At 39.0% G+C, this 13,743-nt stretch overlaps 1 protein-coding gene across 3 annotated transcripts in view; it reads left to right on the forward strand.

The window, feature by feature from the left end:
- The first annotated feature begins 57 nt into the window (after window positions 1–57).
- EFL1 (elongation factor like GTPase 1) overlaps window positions 58–13,743 on the forward strand; it is a 55,952-nt gene continuing 42,266 nt past the window's right edge. The window contains exons 1-12 of one of the 3 annotated variants that reach the window (XM_042875904.1): window positions 58–103; window positions 350–452; window positions 749–816; window positions 977–1,061; window positions 1,503–1,636; window positions 2,172–2,309; window positions 3,137–3,351; window positions 4,710–4,833; window positions 5,505–5,581; window positions 5,694–5,830; window positions 6,760–6,882; window positions 8,232–8,331. In XM_042875904.1, the coding sequence (XP_042731838.1) occupies window positions 362–452; window positions 749–816; window positions 977–1,061; window positions 1,503–1,636; window positions 2,172–2,309; window positions 3,137–3,351; window positions 4,710–4,833; window positions 5,505–5,581; window positions 5,694–5,830; window positions 6,760–6,882; window positions 8,232–8,331 (1,292 nt within the window). In that variant the 5' untranslated portion in view covers window positions 58–103; window positions 350–361. Of the gene's footprint in view, window positions 162–349; window positions 453–748; window positions 817–975; window positions 1,062–1,502; window positions 1,637–2,171; window positions 2,310–3,136; window positions 3,352–4,709; window positions 4,834–5,504; window positions 5,582–5,693; window positions 5,831–6,759; window positions 6,883–8,231; window positions 8,332–13,743 lie in introns of those variants that run through there. The other 2 variants (XM_042875906.1, XM_042875907.1) reach the window with 2 other exon arrangements.

A 13,743-nucleotide genomic window follows, 5' to 3' on the forward strand; every position in this document is an offset into this window, starting at 1 on the left:
AACGGCGGCGTCCCCGCGATCGGCCTCGGCCGGCCGCCGTCCAACGTCACGGCCCGGCGGAGGAGGAGCCGGCTCGGGCTTCCGGGTGCGGAGCGCGGTGGCGGTGAGTGCGTCTCCTCGGCGGCGCCCGTCGCCCCGCGGTGGGAGCTGGGGGTGAGCCGGTGAGCTGTGGGGGTCGGGAGTCCGAAAGCAAATGGACGGAAGCGTCGCCGCTCCGTGCGGGCGGTGTCCGAGCCCGCGACGCCCCGCCTGAGCCGCGCTCTGAGGGGCCGCTGCCGGCGCGGTTACGTAACGAGCGGAGCGCCGATCGTCGCGCGGTGCCCCGGCTGAGCGCTGCCCTCTGTCGCAGGACTAAGCAGCCATGGTCCTTACGAGCGTGGGGAAGATGACGGGACTCCAGCAAAAGGCTGCCGGCATCAGGAACATCTGTGTGCTGGCGCACGTGGATCACGGTGAGCGGTGCGGCGACTCAGCGCCTCGTTCTGATGAGCGGGCAGTGTGCCGATACGCGTTGGTTTTGTCTCGGTACGGACAGATAACTTCGAAATAACTTGTCATAGCTGAAACTGAACGTTCCGTGGTGGTGAATGTTGGCACAAATGGAATACGTGCATGTGTAGAACCATAGAATCCTTTCCAGCTCCAATGATTTTCTGGTTCTGTTCTGCGCTAGTGTCAGCGTTTGTGATGCTGTCACATCGTTTTCTGTTCTCTGTAATTAAACTTAGTAATTTGTGTTTCCTTTCAGGCAAAACCACACTAGCAGATTGCCTGATATCCAGCAATGGGATAATCTCCAGCCGCTTAGCAGGAAAGGTAGAGTTCCCAGCTCATCTATAACAAAACTGTGATGATGAAGGGAAGCCCGCCTCCTAGTCTTGTTAATCCTTATCTTTGTGCAGTTACACTCTTTAGCATTTGATAACTCGTGAAGATAATTCCCTGTATTTATTTCCTCTTCTGTTTTTGCCCTCAGTTGCGATATCTGGACAGCAGGGAAGATGAGCAGGTCCGAGGGATAACGATGAAATCCAGTGCGATTTCTTTGCACTTTGAGAAAGGTAAGTTGTTGATGCCAGCAAGTATAAAACTGATTGATTATTGGATTTTTCCTCCCATCTTTCTATCGTCACTGTTGAGATCTTTTTCTATGTAGATTGTATGTTTCTGTGTTAGACGAGATTCTGCAAAGTCTTGGGCATGTATCCAAACGTTAACCAAGGTACTAAAGACAGACAGTACCTTTAGACTTCCCTGACAATGATGGGTTTGTGCAGGGATAAAGTTAATTCATCTTAAAAGTTACGAGATAAACTGCCTCATATATAAACCACTGGATGCTATGTTGCTGGCAGTTTTCCGGGCCTGTTTAAGTTTTTCTTGAGCTTAATGGTTACTGCAAATTTTATCCTTGGAAATCAGTACTAGCTTAGCACTGTAACAACCTGGCCAAATTACATATTTATGGAAACTGTTCTGAAATATTTATTGTTTGATCCTAGGTGGTCAGGAGTATCTGATTAATTTAATAGACTCCCCAGGGCATGTGGATTTTTCTTCAGAAGTATCTACTGCTGTCCGACTCTGTGATGGTTGCATCATAGTGGTGGATGCTGTTGAAGGCGTCTGTCCACAGGTGAAATAAAAAGCTTATTAGTGAAAGAGAACAGTGTAGAGTGAGTAAGCAAATCAAAATTGTTCGTATGTCTGAATATATTATGTGGAAATAAAAGTTAAGCTGGCGTAAGGAGTTCTGGACACTTGTAATGGATGATCAAGTACTCAAGGTCTGAAAGAGGGCAATTTTATTTTTTGATTTTGCTGAAAAATTGAGTAAAGCTGTTAAGTGGGTGTAGTGGTGTAGGGTTGAAAAACTGTGTGTAATATTTCTGGTAATAGAATATTTGTGTAGAGAAAAAGTCAATGTCTGAAGCAAATTATTTAATATTGTTGTGTGCTTTTAGAGTATTGAAAATGGAAGAATTATGCAAAATAATGATATATTTTTTTAATGATTTTTATAGGAATGTGGGTTAGTTTGGTGGGCTTTTTAGCTGTAAAAATTTTTTCTGTAGAATTCTGTAATAATTATCCCCATGGAACATTCTGTCTCTTGTGGTATCAAGCTTTCTGTAATGGGCTTTCTTTTAAACTGTTTTCTTTCTTAATAGACTCAAGCAGTTCTACGGCAGGCATGGCTAGAAAATATTCGTCCGGTATTGGTGATAAATAAAATTGATCGCTTGATTGTGGAGCTGAAGTTAACCCCTCAGGAGGCATACATGCACCTTAAGAATATTTTAGAACAGGTATTCTTGTTTTAGTGTCATGTTCACACAGCAGACTTGGTTGTGAGTTCCCCCCCGGCTTGTCTCCATTCTTGTATTGAGAGAGATTGTGGTTTTCAGTGGCTTATAACTGCAACAAAACCAATTTTCCTTACATTGTGGAACAGAGCGCTGGGACTTCTTGTCTCATTTAACCAACTGAAAAGAAAATGAGTCAATGATATAAGGCTCATTCTGAGTGTCTTTGATGGAGAAAAGAGACTGAAATGTCACTGGACAAGGCATCGTGGAAATCCCTTTGCTTTTAGAAATAACATGCTGTATGTCTTACCCTGATAAATTGCCTGAGCTCCTTTGAGGCCAGACAAATATCTTTAGACTGTTGTTGATAATGATTTATGCCAGAGTGAAGTTAACTCTTCTCAGTTGTAAGGTAAACTGCCTTCAGACTATTTTCGGAGCTCCTTCAACAGTTACCTGCATTGTTTCCCTTTGCCCTCTGTTGTTGTTTGTTGGCATTTATGTGTTTATATTTCATCATTGCTTCTTCTGAGAAACACTGGGTGATATTCTATAGCTGATTTAATCCTGACATGACTGAGTGAATCAGAAAACCTACTGTAAGCTGAAATGTTAGTCTGTCAAACTCCCACTGTCATCAGATTGACAGGGTTAGATACACGAGGTCTGTGTTTTAGATTGCAGAATGAATCATAAGTGCACAAAGTTCTTAAAAAAGAAAAACCAAAAACCTATGTGTTTTGGAGGGTGGGGGGAACTGTGTTTTAATTACAAGTGCTGTGAAGGAGTATACAGATCTTTGGGTATTTTTGCCTGCCCTTTCGCAGATAAATGCAGTCACTGGATCACTCTTTACCTCAAAAGTCTTAGAAGAAAGAGCTGAAAAAGAAGCCGAAAGTGAAAGTAGTTCTGACACAGCAGCTGGAGATCAAATTTATGACTGGAGTGCTGGATTGGAAGATACTGATGATTCCCACCTCTATTTTTCTCCAGACCATGGAAATGTGGTATTTGCCAGTGCAATTGATGGCTGGGGTTTTGGGTAGGTATGAAGTTTAATTTGTTGCCTTTTTTTTAATATGTGTTTGCTGCAGGTAACCTCAGATTTGAAGTATTTTGGGTTCCTTCCTACTTGTGATTTTTCTTTCCCTGTGATATGCAACATCATATACACATATATATTGTTAATATATGTATGTTAATATATATTAACACTACACAGTTGGAAACACTATGACTGAAGTGAAACTAAGAATGTGAGGATAGAACAATTTCACAGGATTAGCAGGGTGACTGATCTGAGTGTGTGCTAAGTTCTGTTTTTGCAGTCCTGTTCTCAGCAACCAGTTTTGGAGGGCAGCATGCTATCGTTAGGATGACGCTCTCTGTTCTGGCTGGCCACAAGGTGGAGTCCTCAGCTTTAGCACGAGTCTGTAATTAAAAGAGATTCACCTGGTAATCCAATACATTTCTTAGCTGTTGTAAAACCTTAAACTCTGGCATTCGTAAGCCAAGCTCAGGCTTTAATTTGGATTTCATTATTTGGTACGGTTTTAGTCTTAACTTGAGCTCTTATCACTGCAGTGAAGGAAACTGAAAAAAACTCTTCAAACTTTTGCATCTTGGTGTATTGTTGTCTGACAACATACCTAGAATGGTAATATTAAACCCAGATCACCTTTCAACTTCTCAGAACCAAAGTGCTAGTTTTTATTTGCCTATATTTCCTTTTGCAGGCTTACAAAACAAAACGTAAACTGCAAATTACCCAGTACTCTGCATGTAGTTCTAATCCATTTTCACATCTACTAAGGAAAGCGTTCATATTCTGACTTAAGACTTTCATAAGTTTACAGTGCTTGTATTCCCTCCCCTTAAAATTTGTGTTGTTTTGTGGGTTAGACATGTTGCTATTTGGAACACTGCTTTAAGAAGTGCTTAAAATAGAAAATAATTGCCATCATTGGATGGCTAAAGTATGACTAGAAAAAATATTTGATTTTTAATTCTAACCATTCTGGTCACAGTTAAATGTATAGCAGTACCTCTTTAGGATAAGTTAGAGGGATGTGACTTTAAATACTGAAAACTTTTGTACTGTATTTGATATTTTTTCTCAAGAGATTGTACAAGTGTTTGTTTAGTTAAAACAAGTTCAGCCTTCAAACTGACTTAAAACAAAAACATACAAATACTGCTGGCATGTTTGAGCTGTTGCCATTGAATGTTTTTGTAGGTGTAAATATGAAAAAACAGGAGCTAACGTGAAGGCGAGGCAGGGGAAAGAAAAAGGGAGCAAAACAAGGTCATGAGATTTGTGTGAGCTGTCGCTTGCTTAGGCTGATAAGCACACGTAAACAGCATTACACTTCAATCAAGATGCATTTTGTTTGCTTTCAGCATTGAGCATTTTGCAAAACTGTACAGCCAAAAGATTGGAATCAAGCCTGCAGTGCTGCTGAAGACTTTATGGGGAGATTATTATCTAAATACAAAAGCAAAGAAGATAATGAAAGGTGATCAGGTAGGCAATTGCCAGAACTATTACCTGGGGTTTATTTAGTTGTTTTTTGTTTTTTTTTGTTCCCAGCTTAAGAGATTCAGGATACAGCAAAACACAGAAGATGAATGCAAGATTGGTAGTGTAGGAACCAGTGTAGTGAATGGGCCTCTGTCATCTGAACTGAAGAGTGCTTCTGCAGCTCCTGATTTAGGATTCCCATGTTAACTGAGGATTTAGGATTTTAGAGAATTTTTGCCATACTGAGATGTGAATTGTTATTGAAGGCTGTGCTTGAAACACTGGCATGAGAACAGTACTTTTGTAGGCATTGTTTCTACCATTCAGAGGGTAGGAGTTTCCCTATTTTCATCTGAGGACTTTTTTTTTCTCAGTAGGTGAGGATTAAGAGAAGATAACCATGCTCAAGGTGGATGTATTCTATGTTTATCAGGCTCTTTCTCTGAAATTGAAACCCTTATTCTGCACTTTAAAGTTCCATGTTAGTTTAGTGATTTATGCCATTTCTTAGACAAGAGTTGATCTTGTGTAGGAACAGGAGATAGGGGGGTTGATTTTGAATAAAGATTTTACATACTACTTAGGAAAACGCTTTTTTAAAGTGGAGCCTTAAGCCTTCTGGAAAAATATGGAAGTGCTGGTAATTGGCTGCATGTCTCTTCATGTTCTACCAGTCAAAAGGAAAGAAGCCCTTGTTTGTGCAGTTGGTGTTGGACAACATATGGAGTCTATACGAAGCTGTTATGAAAAGGTGAGAAGAACCTGTAAAGCTTTCACAGAATCCCTCTGCGGTGGTGTTTTGGACTACTCTAGCAAGGAATGCATGTTAGATATTACTGACGTAGCTTGTATTTTCCTTACAGAGACAAAGAAAAAATTGAGAAGATCGTTACCTCGTTGGGCTTAAAAATTGGTCCCCGGGAATCACGGCATGCAGACCCCAAAGTTCATCTTAATGCCATTTGTAGTCAGTGGCTCCCTATATCTGGTGCAGTCCTTTGTATCCTTCAGGAAGATGCAGCTTTTTGTTCTGTTGGAGGTTCATGGACTTGAAAGAGTGCATTCTAATTGTGTAGTGACTTGGCTTATTTGATGCTAGCTGTAATGGTACTTTGCCAGTGCTGGGTTTTTTTATTTATGTATTCTCTGATGCCTCCATTTGAGAAATTCCTTAGGAATATCTCCTTTTACATTTCCCTTCAATGATAGTTTCTGTTCTGACATTGTTTTTCAAGATGTTAGGAGTGTTAGAAATAAAGGCCAAAGTAATGATGGCTTGATTTGAAAACAAACTAACAAAAGTACCTGAGATGATAACGAAGTAAGAGACAGTGCAAAGAGGGCAGACAGTTTGTATTGCATACTTTCTCATAATAACTGAAGGTACTGATGAAGCTGTGAGTAATCATAGGAAGACATTTATATTATTGTGATAGTGGGGAACAAGTGTTCGCTACAACACTTATCTAAGGCAGAGCTCTGTGATTGCCACCAAGAAGGAGGACGTTAATAAATTCATAGCATGATTGAGATTTTACTTCTTGAACCTTCTTCTGTTAGACAAAACATTTTGTGTATCTTAATAACTGCATATGCAAACATGTTCATTTACATGCACTTATTGATCAGTAGATATGTGCAAATTAATGCTTTACAAATACTAGCTCTACAAATTATCAGTTGTGCAGTTCCTAGCTTCCCAGATGCACACAGAGTGGGCCATCCCTGCTTAGCTCTGTGCTCTGCATGTGGGCAAATGTCAGAAATGGCTGCTGACTCAAGTGTGCTGAGAGAAACAGGGATTGGATCTGTCGTGGATGGCAGTTAGTGCACGATGATGTTGATTCAGAGAAACAGAGATTGAAAGCATTTGTCTTCCAGTAAGGAAATATAAAGAAGGTTCTCTATATCCTTAGCAATATGCTTTAGCTATGGTGTGTAGTAAACTTCCCAGTCCCCTTGACATCACTGCGGAGAGAGTGGAAAAGCTGATGTGTGTTGGAGCTAAAACCTTTGATTCTTTACCACCAGAAACCCAGGAACTGAAAAGCGGTGGGTGCTCAGCCGTTGCAGGAGCACAGCTTTGCTTCAATCTTGATTATTTGGTTTGTCTTCAGATTGTAAGATGTGTGGTAACCTCTATTTAGACGTATATAATTATTTCACTTGTAGTTTTGTTGATGTTTATCTGTGATGTGTCATAGTATTGTCTTATTTTTGCACCTGATATTTTTCCTCAATCTCATATATTCATTACTTTTAGACAACTCAAGCTGCAAATGACAAAGTCTAAGACTCAGACTCTGGATTTTGGGAAGTTACAAGGTTAATACTTGTATTTACAGCTAAACAGTGGAACTCATCATGTAGTTCAGTTCAGCTCAGAGCAGAGGAGGCTGAGGGGAGCCCTTATGGCAGCTCACAGCTCCTCACAGGGAGAGGAGGAGCAGTGCTGATCTCTGCTCTCTGGTGACAGCATGGAGCTGGGTCAGGTGGGGCTTAGCACGCTTAAACTAGGACCAGTTGAAACAATTTCTGAACTCTGGGAGTGTAATAGGAGGTGTTTTACAGAGAGACAGTGTTTTACAGAGAGCTTCATTGAATCCAGAGGGATGAGATATCAAATGTCCACTTGGGAGGAGATGTCAAGTTGAGAGATTGCTAGGAATTGTTTCTTGATGTGAGGAAACTGATGCTTTCTTCCTTCTCTGAAGTACAATGAATGTGTTCTCAGGACAGTGTAAAGTATCATATTAGTGTAAGTCAAGAAAGTTGCCTTTGTAAACTTGGGTCTTTTTGCTGTTGGTTATGAAAATAGGGCACTTCACATTATAGTAAGTTTTTTCTTAATTGTAAAGTGCTTATGACTACAATATTTTCATGTGTAGAAGATAAAAGATAAAGATAAAACAGCATTAGAATACAATTTATTTTATATGTTGTTAAGTCTTAAAAGTATTGTTTGCTTTGATTGTGATAATGAGCTCCAAATTTGATGGGGAAAAAAGTATTTCCTAAGTACTGAATGTGTTAACACTTGAGGTAGATCCATTCTTGCAGCTGAGTTGTTGGAATTTTGTGAAGCCATGAGTGTCTAGGTGCTTGCAGGACTTTTGCCTTGGAGGAATAATACAGTGAGGCACTGGATTAGTACTGCAGTCTAAATATTAAGCTACTCCCTGTCTCTTCATTTTGATATTAACAAGTCTATGAAACGCAGTTTTAAGTATCATAACAATATGTTTAGCTGGAGTATGTGTACTTTGTGCTTTATTATGAAGGGTCTATGTTTCTACACTTTTAGTCTTTTTATTGTGTACAGTAATTCCTGTAACAGTCATGGAAAGCTACAATACAGTTGGGGGAAAAAAACGTTGCCAATAACCTTTATGTTTGTTCAGCTTTTCTGAAATGCAGTAGTGAAGGAACGGCCCCAGTGATTGTTTTTGTTTCCAAAATGTTTGCTGTTGATGCAAAGGCGTTGCCGCACAATAAACCAAGGTAAGGAGATGGATCATGTCACTTCTAATCTGCGTTAGTATCTTCAGGGATTATGTTTTTATGATCTCAAAGCTTAAAGTATTGTTACTTACAGCTAAGTAACACAGTATATTAAGCTTTTTACTAGATTGGACTTTTGAATGTGCATAAGATGACACTCTTGCTGTAACAACCCTTGAAGATTTTTCCATTATTTCATTCAGTGCCCAGACCGCAATCTGTTTCTGTCTGTCACGGTTATCTAAAATCTTCCACCAAAAATTCTTTCCTGCATTAAGTTTGACTTCAGGGTAAAAAAAAAAACACCTAACAAGTGCATTACACTTGTGGATTGACAAGACACTAGATGGTGCTGTTTTGCTTTGAGTTCTCCATTGTGATGCTGAGTGTGATCAGGCATCAGTGCAGCATTGCGCTGCTATTCCTGCTTTGTCTGCTTTCCTTCATAGGTACTCGATTACAGAAGAGTTATTTTTCATTCCAAATACACTGAGGCTTCCACTTTCTCACTGTTCTGCCAATGATAGCTATCCATTCTTTTATTGGTTGAGAGAATCAAGATTGTTTGACATGATGCAACACAGAGGCAGCAGTAGCTTTTAAATGTACCAGACACAGAAAGTATTTGGCACATTTTCAGGATTTTAGTTGCAGCAACAACAATGAAATGAGCTACTACAGGTCCTGTTTTGTGATTTCAAGCAGAAGACCATGTGTGAGAGATTGTGACTTTCCCAGGACTAATGGATAGCACTTAATATTTTCATTCTACATAGTTTGCATACTTCTCCATGACCACTCATGGATAAACTCTGCTTCCCTGTCTCTTCCAATATTCATCTTGCATCTTTCTCGTTTGCCTTTTTTTGAAATTTTCTTTAGTCATACACCCTCAGGAATTCTGACTGTCGTTGATCAGGGTTGGAAAACATCAAATTGTTTACTGAGTTGAGTGGAAGATTACATTTGAGTGATAGTTCAAATGATGCAAAGCTCATCCAAAAATTGTAACAAAATGTAGGTAAATGTGTCTAGACTAAATCACTGAAAAGTGGGTTTTTTGAGATAATATTGCAGCAGAGTGAGAACTGGCTTGGAGTTGTTCCTGGGGAATTTGTAGGATACCAGCTCTGACTGTAGGCAGTGTCCTTTCCCTACCTTTATTTAGGAAATTGAACTCTGTGGTGTTTTTCTTATTAGCTTTTCTGAATGGTTTTTCTTGAAGTCTTTAGTTATTCAATTAGTTACTGGTTGTCTGTATTAAAGTGAAATCGCCTGACTTCACTTTTGAAGTAACCAGTCATTATCCTCACCATTTAATTTTGCTGATTAGGTAACAGTGGGGAGTTTGTTTTGAAGTGATAGTTGGATCCCGTTATTTTGAAAACTAGTAATGTAGCTAAATGTGTGATTCAGTGTTTTAATGGTTAAGGTTCTATAGATAAGCAGTTCTTGAAGAATTCAGAAGATAGGTTTATTTCTAAAAAAGAAGGAAAAACTGAAAAAAATATTGTCAGTGCAACAAAATACCAATGTTTTTAAAATTATGCAATTGTGTAATGTGGTCCCTCAATGTGCTTTGAAATATATTGGCCAATATGTGCTGTTTACAGTGGCGCAGCAAAGACTGTGATGGCTGTGCTGAGATGCAGTGTTGAAACCAGGAGGATCAAATAAGGCTCCCTGAGGATCCTCCTTAAGGATGTGTGAACAGAGGGAGCTACGTGCTTAACCTATGTAGGTGAAGAGTGTGTTATAACAGTGGTTTCATATTTGCTAATATAAAAATATATGTGTATTGTATGTTTCGATTTCATGTTGACTTTCAAGGGCCATTACTGCTCTTGAGTGTTCTGATGCTTAACTGCAGGACCTGTCTGCTAGGTTGTTTGCATCCTCTTGAGTGGGGGTATTTTTAAATGTGTTAAAGCATGTAAAGAAACAGATACTTTTCTATAGAGTGCATTGTGTTCTTTGTTGGTTTTTTCTTTGTTTTGTTTTGGGAGGCTTATGCTGTTGTGCTTCCAGAGGTAACAAGCAGATCCATGCTTTTGCTTTCTTTTCCTTTCCTTTTGCAAGGTGCTACTGTGTAATGTTACCTTTTTGTAGTTTTCTTTGTAGCTGCAAATTGACTTTGTCTTATAGTGTTATTTTTATAGTTTGTCTTATTTCTTCCACCTGCCTGTAATACTTTCTAATCGCGGCCTGGGAAAAGAGAAAGGCTTTTCTATGTCCAGGGCATTCAGTAAATGATAAAGAAGGTTGTTTTAATTAAAAATCCATCTTCCTTTGAGACTGCTGCTGGCAACTAATATCGTCTAGAAGGTGACTTTAAAAATCAATAGTTTCTATACTAAAATTGCTAGTTGTTGTTGTTGATGTTGTTGTTTTTCTTTTGCTGTTTAAATAACAAGATTTGCCAGAAGTTATAATACTAGAATAAGTAGAAAATGAATTTTTGGAATTTGTGGTCAGGTTTCAACTGGTTGGCAGCTTATGTTTATCTCACTTTGGGAAGACTTGGAATTTGACTTCTTGTACCACTGTGACACTGAGTTTTTTGTCAGTGTTTTAAGAAATAAGAATTGTGTAAGCATGCTTTTTCTTCCAGTTTCTTCTGGATGAACTTGTGAAGTTATTTGCTAATTCCAATGAATTGAGACAGAGGTGGAGATCTTGAAGATATTAAGTTCAGTAAACTTGTGAAAATTGCTGGTCCCTCAGCTGGGTGGAGTAGGCAAACAAATTAAGAGACCCCTAAAACAGTGCAATGTGATCTACTTCACCTTAGATATTAAAAATACCTAAAACCAAAATTAATGGGAAATAGGACCAGATTGGCTTCTCTGGATCTCCTTGCTTCGTATTAAAAGATCACAATTATTTGTGATAGCTGTACTTATTTATTGTTACATATTCAACTTCTAGTTCTAAATGGTAGTAAAGAAAGGCCTGCTGACCTAATAACCTGAGCTGCTAAAATGGTATTTCATAAGTGCAGAAGGGATATAAAACCTATAACATCCTTGGCATTTTCCTGAAGATAGTATTGAAAGATAGTGCATTCTCCACATTCCAGAGTTTGCACTCTGAGATCAGTGTCACTTTGAGATCAGTCCTTTCTTATACAACTCTGCGTGAAATTATTATAATAGTTTCTTTCCCGTGTTTGCATGTCTTAAACCAACAGACTGTAGTGTACTTTGTCTCCTTTCTATTGTTTCCTAAATGCTTTATTGCAGAAAACATGCAAATCCAGTGATTTTTGCCTGACTTCAACTGAAGACACTTTACGTTGTCTTGATTATAAGTAGGTAACAGTCATAAAAACTCATGCTCTTTAAGGAATTATTGTTTCCTTTTAAGTAGTTAAAAGACAGTATGATTTTCAGTGACTTCAGTTTGAGCTGAACCCATCATTTTCTGTTTGCATTAAACAGAATTTTGTACTAGATTGCAGCTGGTGCATTAGAAAGGAATATGCCCTGAGTCATTCAAACAGCTTGTCGTATTTACAGGTTTACATTTGGAGAGGCACCCAGTTATGTCATTGACAGAGTCATATATGCTTTTCAAAATGCTGAAATAAATGTCATTGTAACAATGTACATTTAAATCCAGAATACACTTGAATTTTTGGAACTGATTTAAGAGCTGGTATGTGAAACTCTGGGCATAATTTAGTATTTGTATTTGTGAGCCTGGGAGAGAAAAGCATATAGCATTCTGAAGGAGTTCTGTTTCAAGTTTCTTCTCTCTTTGTCGTGCACTTAATATGCCAGGTACATCACAGGTTGGTGTGTCAGTCAGGGCAGTTTTCAGAATAAGGTATGACAGCTTGATACTGATGTCTTAGTTTTGTTTTGCATCTCAGAGTGAATGATGTTTAATGTATGATAGAAGATGAAAAGTTATCCATTTATGCCTTTTTTTTTTCTGGAGTCCTGTAAGACCACTAAGATTTTACATAAATACTGTTTTGGGTAATTTTCGGTTGTTCATTTTGTGTATGGACATGGATTTCTACCAGAAACTGCATAGGGATTGTGGTGACGTTAAAAAAAAGATGCTTATGTTGGTGTCGTGAAGTGCAATCCAGAAGATTCTCTATAAATTAGAATCAGAGAGTGGCCTGGGTTGAAAAGGACCACAATGCTCATCTAGTTTCAACCCCCTGCTATGTTCAGGGTCACCAGCCATCAGACCAGGCTGCCCAGAGCCACATCCAGCCTGGCCTTGAATGCCTGCAGAGATGGGGCATCCACAACCTCTATGTGCAATTTGTTCCATTACTTAGATTTTAAGATGTTAAGCCTCCTTAGTTTGACAGAATCAAGCATGTGCCCATGAGATCATGTAATTTAAAGTCTAGAAACTGTATGGAGAGAAAGTATCCTCATCCTCCAAAGGCATGGCAGATGCACTGCAGACGCTTGTTGCAGGCGGTATCAATCTCTGGAAGTGGTGTTCTGGCTGATGCTTCCTTCTTCAAATGGTCTAAAATTTAGAAAGAAAAGCAAAAACAAAAAAACCCAACCCAGTGGTTTATTTAGAACCCAGAGGCCAATTTGTGTGTGATTTCTGACTATGAATTTTTCAAATGTTTTCCAACAGAATCTGTCTTTCATAACATGGAAGGGCAGAAAAACTATCATTCACAGCGTTGATGGAGTGAAGAAGTTTAGTTGTCATTCGGTCTGAAAGGAATGAGCTATCCATGAGGAATGTGGCAGTAAGAAAATAGTTGTCATCAGCTTGTTTATTTTACCTGAAGTCTCTTGCATCAAGAGTCTGCTGGGTGATAATATTGTGTATGTTACACTGCTTGCCATGTTATTTCCATAGTTCTTGTTTACCATGTGGTTGAGCTTAATGTGAGTTAGTAATAATGTGGTTGGCCACTGTGCCTGGTTCATGTGTACAGTGTGCGTGTTGTACCATCTCTTGTAGGCAGGGAACCTCTTCCTTTCTGCTCCAAAATTTACTCATTTTCTGTGACCATGTGGACTCTCTTCAGCAGCTTTTCTTGTGGTCTGTATTTTTTCTTATGGACTAGAGGAAAAAAAAAAAAATTAGGGAAGAGGAAGAGAAGAGAATAGCTCTTCTGATTTGGTCACCATTCGCTCAACATTGCACTTCCATTGGTTTTACCAACTGGACAAATAGAATAAATCAGGGTATAATTTAACCTGGGGATTATTGCAGATCTGTGCATTTATCTTGTGCTGTGTTCTGCTTGAGTGTGTTACAATTCTATGTAAGGATTTATTTGACATCTCATGATCTCAATGATCTCACTTTTCTGATTTCTAATGATGCTAGTAGGGGTGACTAATTTTATGAAAATCAATGCTGACACAAACTAGGGTGGAAGTCGGGGTTTTACCTACTAGCTGAAAACCCGCCCACACT

This window comes from Lagopus leucura, unplaced genomic scaffold (genome assembly GCF_019238085.1).
Source record: "Lagopus leucura isolate 7727_CA_CO unplaced genomic scaffold, USGS_WTPT01 Super-Scaffold_100015, whole genome shotgun sequence".
In the NCBI taxonomy this organism is placed as follows: domain Eukaryota; kingdom Metazoa; phylum Chordata; class Aves; order Galliformes; family Phasianidae; genus Lagopus; species Lagopus leucura.